General features: G+C 49.3%; 2 protein-coding genes and 1 long non-coding RNA gene across 12 annotated transcripts; all 3 read left to right on the plus strand.

Moving 5' to 3' along the window:
• The first annotated feature begins 1,709 nt into the window (after positions 1 to 1,709).
• Positions 1,710 to 3,493, plus strand: LOC101775033 (E3 ubiquitin-protein ligase ATL4-like). Its single transcript, XM_004953434.4, has one exon. It carries the CDS (start codon positions 2,058 to 2,060, stop codon positions 3,264 to 3,266), a length of 1,209 nt encoding a protein of 402 aa, XP_004953491.1. The 5' UTR covers positions 1,710 to 2,057; the 3' UTR covers positions 3,267 to 3,493.
• Positions 3,494 to 7,247: 3,754 nt separating this feature from the next.
• LOC101775439 lies at positions 7,248 to 12,536 on the plus strand. 10 transcript variants are annotated; one of them, XR_002676141.1, is made up of 6 exons: positions 7,248 to 8,252; positions 8,448 to 8,577; positions 8,651 to 8,747; positions 8,877 to 9,094; positions 9,195 to 11,472; positions 11,815 to 12,536. It is a non-coding gene; the product is annotated as an uncharacterized LOC101775439 (long non-coding RNA). The 10 variants fall into 10 exon arrangements; XR_002676140.1 differs by having other exon boundaries at positions 8,448 to 8,559; XR_002676136.1 differs by having other exon boundaries at positions 7,248 to 7,905; positions 8,142 to 8,252; positions 8,448 to 8,747.
• A 2,280-nt stretch (positions 12,537 to 14,816) lies between these two features.
• LOC101776126 (adenosylhomocysteinase) lies at positions 14,817 to 17,583 on the plus strand. The gene is made up of 3 exons (XM_004953436.3): positions 14,817 to 15,614; positions 16,320 to 16,856; positions 16,983 to 17,583. The coding sequence occupies exons 1-3, from the start codon at positions 14,904 to 14,906 to the stop codon at positions 17,190 to 17,192; spliced, it is 1,458 nt and encodes a 485-aa protein (XP_004953493.1). The 5' UTR covers positions 14,817 to 14,903; the 3' UTR covers positions 17,193 to 17,583.
• The last annotated feature ends 358 nt before the right edge of the window (positions 17,584 to 17,941 follow it).

Below are 17,941 nucleotides of genomic sequence, written 5' to 3' on the forward strand. Positions count from 1 at the left end.
ATAGATTCGTCTCGCCGTTTAGATTCCACTTATGTAATTGGTTTTGTAAATAGTCTACGTTTACTACTCCTAATTAGTATCTAAACATTCGATGTGACACGTGCTAAAAATAAGACACGGGAAGAAAACGCCCCCTTAATCTCGCAACTCGACATGGGGGAAAAAAAGAAGTTACTGCTCCACGCATTTGCAAGTACACTATTTTCATCGAGCAAACAGAGATTAATCGCATGGGTTAATCAATTCAACCGCAAGCAAACGTCGTTGGTCGGTAGAGATCTCGATCGCTAGCTAGGGTTTAACCACAGTACACTAAGCTAGCTACCCAGGCACTGCTAGCGCTAGTGATTTGATGCGAATTCATGGCTGATTTGATCGAATTAATTCTGCCTCAACCGATGCCTTGTCGGTGCTGTCATTCTAGCTCGCGATCGTGGCCTGCTCGTCACAGTGCTGCGCATGATCGGAAAGGGCCCGAGCAGCTTCTTCCTGAAGCCCACCCTGAGGCTGGACCTTTTGAGGTGCAGCTTCCCAAGTAAGCCCCATAGATTGTGTTTGATCCAAAAGCTGATTGGTGTGTAGACCCCAAAAAACATGAGGTTCTTTTCTCCACCCATACGGCTCAGTTTCTGAGAGTCAACATTATCCCAAGGGATCCTTCAAAAGGGGAAAAAACATTGTCAGAATTCAGAAGGGGCATTAGAATCTAATGTTGATACCTGAGGTGATTAGCAAAAGAAAACTAGATACACGGTGGTCGGGAAGACGTCGTCCCCCGGGTTTTTGGACTGCGATATATGATGATGACTCGAACAGAAAGCAGGTAATATATAGTGGCAACATCTGTGGCCTACCATAAGCCCAGCACGCTCCATTCTTACCTCCATGAGACATCAAGGCATTCATCCAAAGGAATTAAAGCTGAGTTGAAACATGTTTTTTTTTGTTGGTCCTGTTCCGGTACTGTCGCTCTGTTATCTTGATCTTTCTGAGCCATTCACATTTTTTTTGGTGTTGTGAGCTGTGACACTTTGCTTGCCATGGATGATGTTAGATACTACTAGATAGTGACTGATTCATTACTTTGCAGGACAAGCTGCGAATGCAGCTTCAAGTTTGTGCTGTGCAGGGATGGCTGCTTTGCCAGATGATGAAAGTGCATGCATTAACTTACCTTGACACTTCATCTGAAGGGATATGGAGCCCTTAATATACTGGCGGTTAATACTATCCTTTACTTTCAAGGAAAATCATTGGGATGGCTCTTCTTTGTGAAAGTTACTTTCGCAAAGATGATGTTGTAGACTCGGCAACTGTCATATTGCCTATTTGGATGTGCTAACTCCTACTCGCATACAAATCTTTTACCTAGTCAGAGGAACCATTTCGCCTCGAAACTACACTGTGTGGTATGATGATCTGATCACAAAAAAAAGCATTTTCTAAAAGTACTATAAAATGATAATATTTCGCAAAAATGTCATAATTTTGTATGCTCGATCTCCATAGTGTTCATGATGGGCATTCCAAAAACCGTGGCCGCACATTGTAGAAAGCACTTTGGTGACCAGATCAAACTAGCTTGAAAGTAAAACATAGAGCAAACCACAATCCCCTGGAAATTACAACCACCGGGACCAAAGAAAGTTCATTTGACTTGAATTGGGAAATAACAAGAGCAATTGGATGAGTCATCTACTAAACTATACAGCCGGTTGACCTTACCTGTGCAATTTTGCTACACCTCACACCCCCAAAAGAGAGAAGATTAGCCAAGGCAAGTCACCAGCACAAACCCCAGATCAGCAACGAAATTGTAGATGGGAAACTGAAAAAAAGGTGTCACATCCTCATCTAACCACAGGCTACCACCATTACTACTAGTAGTAGAGCTTTTTGCCCCGTTTCCACCTCACCTCTCAGCTCATCGCTTACATATGGCTGCAGCGGCCGCTGCCCCCCGTACACCACGCCACGCACTCCAAAACCCATAAATAAAAGGCGCGAGGCCACACACGCAGCAGGCCGCCTTAAACACACCACACCCCTCTCGTGGGATGCGGCTGCTCCCCCCGGTCATGAACACCCTCCCGCCGCCCACGCCGCCGGCCGCCGGCGACCCGTTCGCGGCCACCCTTCCGCCGTCATTGCCGTCGCCGCCCCCGCCGTCCTCGTCGTCGTCGCTCAACCTCTCGCCCTCGCTGCTCATCATCGCCGCGCTGCTGGCGTTCGTCTTCTGCGCCTCCGTGTCGATCCACCTGCTCCTCCGCTGCCTCGCCCGCGCGTCGTCGTCGTCGCACCCGTCCCCGAGCCCGTTCCCGGCGGCCAGGGCGCGCCGCGCGTCCGACGCGGAGGCGGAGGAGGTGGGGGCGGGGTCGGCGAGGAGGAGCGCGGCGGCGGTGGGGCCGGAGGAGGCTCAGGCCGCGGAGGTGGACGATGAGAAGGAGCGGCTGATCGCGTCGCTGCCGCTTTTCACCATGGCGTCGGCGCTGGCGGCGCTGCCCAAGAGCTCCCCGGACTGCGCCGTCTGCCTCTCGCCCTTCTCCCCCGACGCCGAGCTGCGGCTGCTCCCGGCGTGCCGGCACGCGTTCCACGCCGCCTGCGTCGACGCCTGGCTCCGCACCACCCCATCGTGCCCGCTCTGCCGCGCCGCCGTCTCGCTCCCGCACCCGCCGCTCCCCACCGCCGCGCCCGCCGCCGCCGCCGCGGGGCCGGGCGCGCAGGAGCCGCTCGACTCGCGGGTCGGCGGCAGCAGCAACAACTCGAGGAGCTTCCGCGTCGAGATCGGCAGCGTGAGCAACCGCCGCTCCTCCGCCGCGGGTGACGACCGCCGCACCTACTCGCTGGGCTCCTTTGACTACCGCGTCGACGAGGAGGTCGAGGCCGTGGTGTCCCGCATCACCCGCCCCGCGGTCTCGGCTGCGGCGGCCAAGTCGGCGGCCCAGCAGGCCGTGCCGGCGACCCCCGTCGAGGCGCTGGCGGAGGCGGCGGGGTCCCGCGGGTGGCTGCGCGAGTACGTCGACCGCCTCGCCTCCTCGGCCTCCTCCCTCTCCGGGCGGTGGAGCGCGCGGTGGAGCCAGGGACACCACAGCGCGCGGTGGAGCCAGGGCCACGGCCACCACAGCCGCAACCACAGCCAGAGCCACCGGCAGGAGGACTCGTGGCGGTGGGACCCCGAGGCGGCGGCGGGGGCGGCGATGCACCGCGCGCCGGACGAGGAGGAGCCGGGGTTCGTGGCCCTGTACCGTTGGATCGTCGGGGTATAGCCAGCTGTAATTACGGGACCTCACGGGGCGTTTTTGCCAACTCCTTCCGCATTCTTTCTTTTTTATTTAGGACTCCGTTGTAAAAACACAAGAAAACAATCGGCTCCAGTCTCCAGATGTGAGAGAGTTTAGCGTCTCCGAAGCTTCTTCTCCTCCTTCCATTAGTTTGTTCGACTTGTTCGTTGTTGTTTTCTGGAGCTGCAATGCAAGGCGATTTTGGAATTTGAGCGAACCGAACCAGGAAGCCCGTGCGGCGACGTGCTTCTTCCTCCTGTGGCTCGCAGCTGGTTGTGTCGTCCTCTCCTCTGAGACCAAGGCGGTGGTGGTGGGCGAGTGGTTGTCACTTGTGTCATGTGTGGCATCCATTGATCCATGAGATCCATCCATCCGTTCGGTTTTTTTTTTTTTGAGGGAATCCATCCGTTCGTGGCCGTAGTGCGCCGCAGACTTGCCAGACTCGCAGTCAGTCGCGTCCACTGCCCAGTGAGATACGTGGATGGGCCGACCGGGCCCGGTCCGGTCCGGGAGCACGCGGACTTCAGGTCATTGTTGGGGATCCTTTCATGCGACGGCGGAGTGCCGGAGTCCATGGCCGTTTCTTGCGTTCTTTAGGATCAAGACAAATCCAGTCGAGCGAAGTGTAGCAGTACCAGTCCAAATTCTAGAATTGTTAGTTGAGCATATACTTCTTTTTCTGCATATGTATCTTCTCTGCTCATCTCGGCCTTGGCGTATACCGGCAAGTCCGTCTTTTTTGTCGTGGCTCCGGGGAACTTAAACCTGGCTGCTGGTGAGCCTGTGGTCCATGCCCTCCTTGGATTCGGACAGGTTTGGTGCTAGCGTCGACTACCATGAGCACACGCAGTCCGTTCGTCAAGTCGTCACGTCTCAGACCAACTAATCGCTAAATTACCAAAATTTAGGGATGTTTGATTCGAGAGGTCGTGTCGTATCGAATGCTTAGATATTAATTAGAAATATTAAATATATGTTAATTACAGAACTAATTGTATAAATGCTAATTCGCGAGACGAATTTATTAAGCCTAATTAGTTCATGATTTGACCATGTGGTGTTACAGTAAATACGTGCTAATTATGAATTAATTAGGTTTAATAGATTCGTCTCACGAATTAGTCACGTCTTATGCAATTAGTTTTATAATTATTTCACATTTAATCCTTCTAATTGGTACTCACACATCCGATATGACCTGAACTATAGATTAGTCCACCTAGATCCTTGTTTATGAATCCGGGCTGCATCCTTATTCATGAATTTGTATATACGCGTCGAGGATGCATGTATACAATTATACACACATCATGGTACGATGGCTGCATCCTTGAGACCACTTGATCGATCTCACTGTTCAGAGTGTGTATCCCGTCTCCGTCGATGACTTGATGTGGACCCTGCCCATCATTAGCCGGTGATCAAACGTTGACGTACTTGCCCACACGGACCTGAGGAAACCAACCGGCTTTGGCAGTGCCAGCCACCAAACGCACTGCCCCGGCCGGCCGGTCCGGCCGCAGTCCGCAGAGTATCAGGCGATCGGAGTACCGAGACAACGGCGAGGCACGGCGGTGGCGGCAACGCATTGAATTGAAGGTCTGGACTCTGGAGCAGCGATCGCAGTAGTACTCTGGCTGCTAGCAGCGGCAGCGAGCGCCCAACCGCGCGCTCGCTCGCCCCCGAACGGAATGAATGCCCCCGCCCGCCATTAAACTCCGCTTCCTACCGCGGCGGGGCGGGGGTGACCTGACCTTGACCCCCCGCATGGCATCTGCCGCTGTAGAGCTGCCTTGCCCTGCGGAAGAGAAGCCATTCAGGCCGTCGGTCCAGTAAAAAATCGCACCCGCGTGTGTGTGCAGGAATGTGTGATTTCTCGCCGGCAGGCGTCCTTGGCTCGCTTGCCCGGTGGCAGTGACAGCACGGGCGTCACGAGCTGGGTGCCTGGGTGGGTGAAGGGATTGAATACCGCGACGTGATCGAGCGTCGGTTTGACCCCGCGCCCATGCCAATGCCATGCGTGTACTCCTGTGTGTGTATGCCGCGACAGTGTCACCACTCACCAGTGTACGCCTCCCTGTGGACGTTGCACAGGGCTGGGGCCTGGGGGGCTTCTCGCCATGGCCGAGCTCCATGCGGACACGTAAACTTGTTGCGTTATCACCACTCCGTAGCAGGCTCGGACGCTGTCACGCTGCGGCAGGGCTGAGCCCCACTGCGCATGCGCAGTCGCGCAGGGACCTTAATTCACTCTCTGGACGACGAGCATGGTAGGACATGGGTTCAGCGGGTTCATTTTTTGGAAGGAGGAAGCGAGAAAAGGGCAGCTTAGCTTGCCCGTGTTTCGCTGACTCGACAACTGATGAGAAGGTCTCTCGTTTCCGCTGTGCGCGCTTGCACTGTAGAACATGAGCGAACGCTTGTATGCACATTTGATCAGGGTGACCGAGTGAGTGTGACACTCTCAGCTAGGCAAAGGAAGGCTAGTGGTATGGCACAGTACCTGCCGAATGCGACCGCTGTTTGTCACGTAGCCCTGTGCGTGATTGTGCCTCAGCGCCAAGGCGTGAGGCTACTGCAGCGGGACAGTCCCAGAAGAGGAACCAGACGACGACCACTCGCCGGTCTCCGGCCCCCTGGCGGCCTGGCTGCGGCTGCAGATGAAAGGCTTGCGTGACGGCATGGGCGGCGGCCATTAGCAGCCGATCCAGTTTGGCCGCCTACTCCGCCCGCGTCGCCGTCGGCCGCGAGATCCCGGCCCGCTTGCCCTCGGCGCCGCGAGCCAGCACGCGCGCGGGGGCGAACCGTGAGGCCACGCGACGCTAGAGCTGACATGCGCGCGCACGGCTTTTCGCAACCAACCAACGTGGCTCGGGCGTCGACGGCATGCGATCCTGATGAGCACAGCATGCCATTGGTTTCCCTCCAGTTCCGTATAACGGATGGAACCGAACGGGTTAGGTGGTTAGTAGTGTCATTTAGGTATACAAGAACAGTATCCGCAGCAGCACTGGAAAGATTTTGTTGGTCTGACCATCAATCGGGTTCAGTACAGTTACTGGTAGCAGCAGGCAGTGCCACGGACAAACGGTAATGCCAGAGATTTCTCTTCTCTGCAAATAAAAAGGACTCGATCTCAACGGTAGAATAGCGCTGGAGAGCAGACGTGGCTACACAGCAAAGTTCACGTTTTGGGACCTGACTGAAGAATAGAGGTAGTTCCTCCACTCCAAATTGTAGGTCGTTTTAGTTTTTTTTTTATTTATAGATGTTATTACACATCTAGATATAGTGTATGTCTAGGTGCATAATAATATCTATGAACCTAGAAAAGTTAAAACGACCTGCAATTTGGAATGGATGGAGTATCCAAGTCAAGAGAGTGCTATGGTAATTTTAATTTCATTTTCATCAGGCGAAGTGGCGAACCGACGGTACAAAATTGTACAAGTTGTCAATCCAACCATGCCGGTACCGGAAGACTGACATCACAGAATCCACACCGAAGCTCGGCACTGACTACAATTAGTCCGAGTGACTGCCCTTTCATGTTCCTTCAGTCTTTGTTAAGGAGTTGTGGACCAAGGACTCAAAGGAGCACGCTGCAAGGTCAAAGCCACAGCCATTCCAGACACTTTGATGTAGCCCATGACCCTATAATCGATCGGTGTACAGTCTCCTGCATGCAGCGTACACAATCACAGAGAGCCGAAAGCTTGAACCCTTTTTTTTAGGAACACCGAAAGCTTGAACTGTGCAACCTGACAATCGCACGCAGGCCGGCATAGAGGAAGCTAAAGCCCAAACTTGAAGGGCGTGCAGGTTACTATAGGCCCAAACTAAAGCCATGAATCATGCAACTCAGTATTGGTATCGGGCCACGCATGGGTGGGCTTTGACCCTTTTTGTTGACATGGCTTCTTTAGTTTCCTGTCCCGGTGGGTCGTTGCCGAGGCTGCTGTGATGATGGATGGGTGGAGGTCTGGAGGATGATATCGAGGCGTTGGCCAGCATCGCGGCCGCCTCGGCCACGGCCAGGACCTGGTCCGCGCCGGCGTCGACGGCCGCGAGCCAGCGGAGGAGCGCGTCGCCGGCGTGATGCTCGGACGGCGAGCCTCGAGGGAGGAACAGGTGGCGGCGGCAGGTGAGGCAAGGGGGGTCGGCGGGCGAGAAGCGCAGCTGCGCAGGAGGGGAGCGATCCGCTTTGACTTGGTCTTGTGATCCTGGCCGCGGGAATGGGATCCGACGGTCCAGGTGGCCTAGAGTCCGGACGGTAAATGAAATACCGTCCGGGGTGGACCCATCCCCATCGTCCATCGACGGCCTCCGGCCTCTGCTCCGGCGGTCGTAGCTCTGCCCTACGCAGTGCGCAGCTCACCTTTGATCCGCCCGCCGTGGCGCCATTGATTCCCCGTACCTTTCGCTTCAGTCGCTCGCTCCCGCAGTCCACAGGCCCGCACGCCCGCACCCAAATACTCTTCGGTGCGGGACTCTGCCTTAGCCCCGCCGCTTTTTTTCCGCCACCAGCTTATTCCCCGGTTCGTGCCTCAGAGTGGTCGTCGACCTCCAGGAGCGCCCGCGCCATCCATCTCCAGCCAAGACCCAGCGCGCCATCCAACACTAGGTTACGTGCCGAATCCGTTCTCCAACTCCCTGCTACTGTTTAGCTAGCTGCTGTTCCTGCCCGAGCTTCACGATGTAGCTTCAGAAATATTAGGTGGCTCCGTCCATGATGTTTCCCTTATGGTTAAAAACCTGAAATTCATGTCACTTTTTTTCTCATGCATTAGTTTCATGTTGCTAATTCTTGATAAATAAATGTTTGATGAAGCGACAACAACTACAATTTTGGGTGGACAGGAAAATCTCACAGAAGTTTGGAGATGGCAAAAGGATATGCAGGAACCAGGAATGTCTGATATACACCATAAACATAAAGCTACCCTTCAGGGTGATCAATGCGCATGTCATGTGTGTGAATGCTTGGTTTCTCATTTTTCTTTCATTCTTTTTCCCTTCTCTGCGAGGCTATCAAGAACTAATTAATTGTTTTGTTAGTCCATACTCATTTATTATGCAAATTCTTATCTTCACATTTCCTTTTAGGCTTGTTTTAATTTATTTCCTGTGCAGCTGCCGAGCTTAATCTGTTGGTCTATGCTGTAGGGATCTCTGGTGCCAAATGGGTAAGACGACAAGCATCGAGTTGGTGTATGGAGAATCAACATAAGGATGCCAAATGACATATCATGAAGTGCTAAAGCACCTATCTCCAGTGGTTCCAACTCTGCTTATGGTATTCATGTTTTTATCATGATGTGAGATACGTGTTTATGCCAAGGAACACATGTTGTCGCATTATCTTGCAGAGTTAAGTTCTTCAGTTGGCTTCCATCCTTCTTGGCCGGGTTTCCAATACCTGAACCTTCTGCTCCTTCTAAAGCATGTCGAATACGTAGAGCAGATGTGAGTCTCGAGGACACTCAGTTCATTTGCCGTGCATTTTGTGCCAGAGTTCATTTGGTTACTTTGTGCATGGGCCGCCGGGCTAACGATTTCATATGTATAATTGGTTCGGTTCTCTTCATATTGCAGAGATGAATGCTACTAAAGCTCATTCCTACCTTCCAGCTCCCTCCCAAGAGCCCGTCATGATAGGATCCTGTAATGCTGCATCATTATCCTCTTCAATATCTACCCTCGCAGCACCACCCTTGGCCAAGCAAGTGTCGCACGACAGCAGTGTGAGAGCAACATAGATACAAGTGATATTGCAGGGGATCCTACTCTTCCACATCTCAATCAACACCGATGTAAGTCTCATTTTATAGCTCCTGTGCTTTCTCTGTTTAATCATGCTTTATGTCAAAAGTCTATATCTCATATGACTTCTAGGGTGCATGTCCCTTTCAGATATCATCTCGCAGCAATGTTCTACTGATTGGAGGCTAAATTTGGGGCTATATATTGAGGCTAAATTTGGTGCTATATACCTATGCTGATATTTCGCCTCAAATCATTGATATTCAGAATGGATGCTATGTCATCTGGACTCAAGTATCGCTGCCCAAAATCAATCTTTTATATCCACTGGTGATGTTGCTGCACTTAAGATGCCTATTCAGCTATATTTTCTTTCTCCGTATCACCTTAACTATTCTTTCATTGTTTGTTTTCTAAATGCAATATTAATATTTCTGTTTCATGAGTGTTTGTCCTTCATACCACCAGTGATTCATACTACACTACTGCAGTACTGCTTGTCTCTGTACAAAATATGCCTCTGTTTGTGACATCTATACATACATGGTTCAGTGTCCATTTTATTTAACTGAATATAATGATTCGCTAAACCATTCCTTAATGCTCCTGTATAGCTAAACTTTATGTCCTTGTTTATCTGATACATTAATGTATCTTTGTACAAATTTAAATAATTAGTCCTTTCTCCCAGTGCTGTTTGCTATCCAGCCAGCATATATGAATGAGGCATGTACACTATATTGCTTATACAAAAATACATGAATTGTATGATATGTGCCAATTGAGTTCCTGATTACCGTATAGTTACCTCCCTGATCATTAGGCTTGTTCAATGTCAAGGTAGATTAATCTATAACTGTGTTTGTTCATAAATGCAATCATGTTTAAATCACACCTGTTTGATTTATTTATTACAACTAGCTTTGTCTTCCCAGCTATTTCCATAATTATACTTTGTTAATCTTATTTTACACTGCAAGCTCGTCATTTATGGAACCACTTCAATTGTTAGCCATGAATTTTACTTTGTAAAGTTAATCCTGTCCTGTACTGCAAACTGGATGATTGTTGGCCATGAATTTTTACTTATGCTTATACACAACAGCACTGTGCTACCTTTTCAGGCAGACAGTTTCCTTTCAGATATACACCACCATGTCAAGCTTTCTTTGCCAGTTTTAGACAGTATGATGTTATCATCTTTTTATAAGTAATGTTAGTATGCTACCCTTTTGTGCTTACCACAAGATCTACAATGCCAATGCCATCAGCTGAGCTTCTTTGCCAATTCAACGTGAATGCTGTTTCAGGTAAGAGTTTGGCTGTACATTGTTTTATATTCAACGTTAGGCAATAGGCACTCTTAAGGTACCAGGAAATTGAGTCATCAAGCTTACGTGAAAATGGCATCTCAAGATATGACACTCATAAAAACATTTCATCACCAGCGGACATATCTACCTTTTTTATGAGCATTGCCATTCACCTGTTCTATTACAAAACTGTCTATCAAAATAGCATCGTTATACTATTTACACGGACAGTAGTACTTCTTTTACTTGATAATTGCCACTAGCAATATAGAGAGATGCCTGACCCTAACGTACACCGGTCAGATGTTCCGCAAAAGCTGAAACGTTTGTTAGATTTTAGATCAGTGCGTTGCATTGATGCATCGACTTTGACACCGCAGCCTGTTATGCACAGCAAGGCATAAGTTTTCAGTTAGGAGTCCAGGTTCTACGGGATCAAGTTGTTAGCTTCTGTTAGAGTTTGGTTGCGTTTCTGTTTAATAGGAGATTAGCTGGCAGGTTTTTGTTAAGTTGGGCAAAGGGAAAGTAGCTGGCTATTTATATGGAGCTGATGTAATCAGGAAGTCAGCCAGGTGATGAAATCAATCAGTTTTCCCCTATCCCTTCTCTCGTCCCTGTCCTCTCTCTCCTGCTTGATCGCTGACCACTGCACCTAAACCACGGCCTCGAGGTCCTGGACCACGGCCAGTTACCTCCCACGATTACTCCCTGTGCCATCCACCTTCCACAAATATCCCCTTCACATAACACAGCAAGTTTGGTGCCATCTGTTTATCTATATTCTACCACAATCCCTTTACTCCAGGCATCTGATATTGATGCACTTATTTCTGTATTTTCCATGTGATTTTGTCACTTCAAAATGTTGCTACAGTTTAGCTGTCTCTTTTAGATCGATTGATGCACTTTTGGCTGGATTTGCCGTATGATATTGTCACTTCAAAATGTTGCTATGGTTTACTTGGGCAGTACATTGGCTCAGGCTGAGTATTTGCTGCTTACTCTCATTCATGGGGCAGGTAAGGCCTGCAGCACAATATCCGAGGGGGGACAATGAAAATTACAAACGGGCAGATATTCTTGGAGATCAACCATTTGGCTTCGGATGAACAACAGTAAGAGTGTTCTAATTATAATATGGCTCTGTATGACCACTCTTAAATAGTTGAGTACTCAGTAGTTTTAGAATGAGGGGAAAAAAAGCTAACAAGACAGCTGCACAACCAAGGAGCTCTGAATGATTGTTTTTTTTTTCCAAAACCACTGATGCCTAACGCTGTGACGCAGATTGAAACAGACAAACAGTTCCACCTTACAAAAATTCTCAGTAGATGCGTCACAATGACGTTTTTTGATATGACAATGACTGTTTTTATTTAAGTATCCTGATTGTGAAAACAGTGAGTGCATAAAACTATTCTTGGTTCATTTGTGTGATTGTGTCGGCTGTTTTTCAGTGGCTGTTTTTCGTTTGGGTTCCCGCTGGTTACATCTGGCCGCGGTAGGTGTGAAGCCAAAGCCAGATCTGCGCTGCTGCACCCCGTGGGGGCCCAGAGCACACTGACTGGTTGGCCACGCGCACGGACCACCAACCACGAGGCAGCCAGGCAGGCGGGGACAGCCGGACGGGGACAGGCGTGTCCGCGCGTGTGTGCAGTGCATCTGCTCCACAAGAAAGAAAGGCACCCGTCGGCGTTGAGCGCCCGGGCCCGGCCGTGGGCGCTCCACGCCTCCACGAACCACGAGGCAGACGGGGAGTGGCAGAAGCAAGCAGAAACGATCGAAGCGGGTCGTTGCCGGCGAGACACGCTCGAAGCGGTAGCATCAACGATCGTGCTGGGCATGGGTTGACAACGTAGTAGCGGCACGTGTCGTAGCAACAGCTGCCCTTTGGTTTGGTTTGGGACAGGATCACTGGTGACCGGGAAGCTTCGGTGCAAAAATATCTGTCCGGGTTCCGAATTCCGATCCATTGGCTTTTCGATGCGTTGTGGTGGGGGTTCACGGAGAGAGTGACCGAATTGTGGCTGTTTGGTATTTTCCTCCAACAGCCAATGTTGTTTCAATGCCAAAATAGCCTATGTGTTTTTTGGTGCACATATATTCTTCTTTCTTATTTAAATTGTCTCAAAGATTTGGACTATATAAAGTGTAAATACATCCAAACATACGTTTATAATCGTACGATTACTTTGACCGTCCAGATTATATAATTTGTTACATAAATTTAAAGTAATGTGCATGAGACGCGTGTTTTTATATTGCGGTCACCTATTGCGGTCACCTCTAACCGTTTTAGATAGTTCTAAGAGCATGTTTGTTTAAACTTCTAGGCACGTGAAAAGTCCGAAGTTCAAACAGACATCAAACTTCTCATGGACCTTACGGAAATGCAAAACCAAAAAAACTGAGTTTATATGAAAAGCTGGAAAACTCAGTTTTCTAAACTTTTCGTAGCTTTCTCTTTCTGACCTAGAACGCTAAAAACATTTTCCAAAACCTATTGTTGGATTTTCAGAATGAAAATCATCAACAACTTTTCAGAAAAACTCCAAAGTTGCAGCTCAAACAAACGAAACTTAACTCTCAGACCTCCTCTAATAGTGCCATCCATACTCCAGCTGAGCTTAGCGCTATTGGAGAGGGCCGTGCTAATAAAACAACAAGTGCGCGGTCGCAAAACACTATGACCAGATAGTACTCCTATTCGGTTCATTAGTTAGTCAAATAAATGATTAATGAAATCCACTACTCGAGCAGTTCGTCCCAACTACCAATGGAGACTGGTGAACGTGCTCCGTGTCACAGAGATCGGATCTATGGTTGGTGGTAGGCATTATAGCCTAGGCAACCTTACTGTACGTTGACATGGGCCGCAGCTGCAAGCAAGCACTTGCACTGCTACCTGCTACTGCTAGCTCTGTGGGTTTGGTGTGGTAGTAGTTCTACGTTGCTGTCAAGGCGTTCGACCAGCATTGGAGAAAAGAGAGGTAGGTTGCGGAAAATTAGCTGCCATGGGCACCTCGCGGGATAGCGATGTTCCGACGAGTAATCATTTTAATTTCGTCAATGGATCTCAGCCAAAGTTTGGCTCGAAAAATCTACTGGACAGCCGATTTTTGGTGGACGATCGTCGATCGACATAGCCACGCGCATCATGGCGAAAAAGGATATTCCGTTAGGCACATCTCGAGTTTCAATGCAAATTGATCCTAACAGAATGCCTTCTTACCAATCCAGTTAATTCCGAGGTCTTGATTTATTTTACGTTTGAACGTGATGTAACTGAATCAACATCATATTAAAAGCACTTTGAAATACAGAATCTTCTACCCTCAAATGCGAATTCTCGCTCTCTCTCTCTCTCCCACGAAAACACTCGCAGTGCGCACACTCCTATAGACACATGCACATACATTCTATCTCTATGAATGTTTACGAGACATTAAGTTGATAGATCTTGAAATTGACAAAGTCACAATAATTACCTCATTTCTAAGGGACGACATCATCTATCACCAAAAGATAATTAGTCAAAAAATATGAGCAACCCTACTAAGTTGAAAAGAATGACAAGTTCCATCATAAGGAAAGCTTTAGTTCACGAGAACTCACCTCACGTCATTCATGTATTAAATATCTGAATTACATTTTATTTTGAAATATCTATGTTTTGAAATGATGGCAATATAGCAATGCAAACCCATACTCCAGCCCTACTAAAAAAATTATGACAATGCAAACAACATTTATGGCTAATAAGGAGACCAACTTGCAGAAAAATATAAAATCATGGGAGTGCCGGTGGCAACAAAGGATGCCTATGACACCAAAATAACTGCGAATGATATGGGGTGGTAGTTGCATAGAACCTTAGAAAAATGATGGGATGATGTATGTAATTTGTAATTGCATTTGTAAAAAATGTTGCTTGAGTAACAGTTTTGCAGAAGAATAAAAAAATCAATGGCACATTTGCAAACGTAATGTGCCGTATCTTATTTTAACTTCAACTTTAAATACTTAGCTCCAGCAGTAATTGCATGAAAAGTCTCACTATGCAGTTGTAGCATCGATTTGGAAGGGGTAAATCATAATATCTCTCGTGTACCTATAAAATTATAATGCCATCGTTACATCTTAAAAGCATGAAAAGAAAATATTGATGGCACGGATCAAATTAACCCCTATCCAATTGCACTGGCTAAAAGAAACCTGACCTCACTGACCTTATATTTGGTTGCCGAAAAGGAAAAACCTTTTATTTGGTTGATATGAGATGCAGTCCCACCCACTGACAACCCAATACAACAATAAAGAAAAATCTGGCCAACCCTCCAAAACCCCTCACCCACCCCCACCAATCCCCCACTCAGATCCGATGGCCGCTGATCGCCGCGTCCGGAAACCAACGGCCCCGCGCCTTCGTCTCTCTCCATAAAAACATCGTCTCCCCCTCCCTTCCCATTCCGCCAGCCGTCTCCTCCCCTCCTCCGATTCCCTCCCAGATCCAATCCGCGAGCTCTCCCTCCACCAGCCCGCTGCCATGGCGCTCTCCGTGGAGAAGACCTCGTCGGGCCGGGAGTACAAGGTCAAGGACCTGTCTCAGGCGGACTTCGGCCGCCTCGAGATCGAGCTGGCGGAGGTCGAGATGCCCGGGCTCATGGCCTGCCGCACCGAGTTCGGCCCGTCCCAGCCCTTCGCCGGCGCCAGGATCTCGGGCTCCCTCCACATGACCATCCAGACCGCCGTCCTCATCGAGACCCTCACCGCGCTCGGCGCCGAGGTCCGCTGGTGCTCCTGCAACATCTTCTCCACGCAGGACCACGCCGCCGCCGCCATCGCGCGGGACTCCGCCGCGGTCTTCGCCTGGAAGGGGGAGACGCTCGAGGAGTACTGGTGGTGCACCGAGCGCTGCCTCGACTGGGGCGAGGGCGGCGGCCCCGACCTCATCGTCGACGACGGTGGTGACGCCACCCTCCTCATCCACGAGGGCGTCAAGGCCGAGGAGGAGTATGAGAAGTCCGGCAAGATCCCCGACCCGGAGTCCACCGACAACGCCGAGTTCAAGATCGTGCTCACCATCATCCGCGACGGGCTCAAGTCTGACCCCAAGAAGTACCGCAAGATGAAGGAGAGGCTCGTCGGCGTCTCGGAGGAGACCACCACCGGAGTCAAGAGGCTCTACCAGATGCAGGAGACCGGCACCCTACTCTTCCCCGCCATCAACGTCAACGACTCCGTTACCAAGAGCAAGGTGCGTGACTTCCTTTGCTTGTCCTAGCGTGGATCTAGATCCTTGGTTACCCTTCTTGTGGATAAATGATGGATGCATACAGCCTACTCTGCAGGGTAGCTCTCTAGAAGTGGTTGTTACTTGTTAGCTTGTTTAACTGGCATTATATTGGATATTGATCTGTGGTTTAGATCTCTGGGCAGATCTGTTAATCGAGATTGATAATGTCATGATTTTTCCCTGGTTATCTGTGCCGCTCAGTTTCTCTGATAGTTGTGGTTCGGTTATCGAGTGGCTCCTAAATTACAGGAATTATGGTCCATGTTGACTTACTAATATTAGTTTATTGATAACTTGCTGATAGTAGGCGCATGTTTGGTGGATGTGACGACACTATGACATCATAACACATCTGTACCCTGTTTGCTTAGTCTGCAAGTAGAAGCATCATTCATTTTGTATTAATATACATGTTTAGTTTAAGGTATTGCACTGTATGGCTGGTCTTAACTTAAAAGTGTACGCAGTGCGTTTCCTAGATTCTTTAATGTATTCTTTCTGAGATGTCTCTAGTATCTGTAAGCAACTCCCTCCATATCTGTATCCATTAGTCTTTGCAGCTACAAATATGTTTTCTTTTAAACAGTCTGGCATGTTACTAGCAATGTAGTAAAGTAATGCAACTGACAAGTTAAACAGTACTGATGTGTTTCTACCTCTGAACAGTTTGACAACCTGTATGGTTGCCGCCACTCCCTCCCTGATGGTTTGATGAGAGCCACCGATGTTATGATCGCTGGCAAGGTTGCAGTTGTCTGCGGTTATGGTGATGTTGGCAAGGGCTGTGCTGCTGCCCTCAAGCAGGCTGGTGCCCGTGTCATCGTGACTGAGATCGACCCCATCTGTGCCCTTCAGGCCCTGATGGAGGGTCTTCAGGTCCTTACCTTGGAAGATGTCGTCTCTGAAGCTGACATCTTTGTGACTACCACCGGCAACAAGGACATCATCATGGTTGACCACATGAGGAAGATGAAGAACAACGCAATCGTCTGCAACATTGGTCACTTTGACAATGAGATTGACATGCACGGTCTTGAGACCTACCCTGGTGTCAAGCGCATCACCATCAAGCCCCAGACTGACCGCTGGGTGTTCCCTGAGACCAAGACTGGCATCATTGTCCTCGCTGAGGGTCGTCTGATGAACCTTGGGTGCGCTACTGGCCACCCCAGCTTTGTCATGTCCTGCTCATTCACTAACCAGGTAAATTTGTCAGCCAATACCCATCTTGTCTTGCCCATGTTAGCTGATACATTAGCGGTTGAAATCATACAGGTCATTGCCAAGTCATTGCTTACCCATCATACTAAGTCTTGGTGCTTAATACAGGTCATTGCTCAGCTTGAGCTGTGGAAGGAGAAGAGCTCTGGCAAGTATGAGAAGAAGGTGTACGTGCTCCCCAAGCACCTTGATGAGAAGGTTGCTGCTCTCCACTTGGGCAAGCTTGGTGCCAGGCTCACCAAGCTCAGCAAGTCTCAGGCTGACTACATCAGTGTCCCGATTGAGGGTCCCTACAAGCCTGCTCACTACCGGTACTAGGCAGCACGACAAGAAGTTCACTCGGCTGGCCGGTTGTGTTGTGTGCCGGTATGAAGTTCGCTACACCGGCTTGTCAATTAACTTTTGCATGGATATCAAATGCGCCGTTGGCGTAGGAGGGTCATCGCTTGAGCCTGGTTGAGTGGGGAGAGGAGGGAAGAGCTATTTGCTTTTGCGGAAGAATAATGGCGTAATTGGTCGTGGGGTGAAGCGGGTGTGCGTTGCCAGAAACTATACCGTTTCTGATTATCATTTGCAAGCGATTTATTCTAGTTATGTGTCTTTCATGAATAACTTGCTTTCTTTAAGAGCATATTTAGTCAGATACTAAGTTTTGCATATGTCTGTTTCGTTGAGTTATCCAGCAAGCTCGTCGTGCCTTCTCGGTTCATTCTCTTCTATTGTGTCTCTGTATGCCGTTTAGGAAATGCATTAATTCATGCCTGTTCTACGAATTCTGATAGCATGTGGATGGGTCAGCTGAGCTTTGCTAGAGTTTTTGAATGGTGGTGTCATGTGCTTCAGCTTGCCTGTCGGGGGTGGCATTTCCGTTGCCAATGTGTGCAAGTTCCTTGAAGAACCTGGTCTGCCACAGCCATTTCTACCAACTGCTTGTCTGGGCTACTGTAGTCGCTGTTCGAGAACAATGCAGCAGCTGAATATATGGGCGCTTGGCACCGGAGATGTCCATGGAGGAATTTAATCCCGGTCAAAGTATTTCCTTGTTTAGAGTTAGGTGCTCCTACGAA

Source organism: Setaria italica, chromosome I, assembly GCF_000263155.2.
Source record: "Setaria italica strain Yugu1 chromosome I, Setaria_italica_v2.0, whole genome shotgun sequence".
Taxonomy (NCBI): Eukaryota; Viridiplantae; Streptophyta; class Magnoliopsida; order Poales; family Poaceae; genus Setaria; species Setaria italica.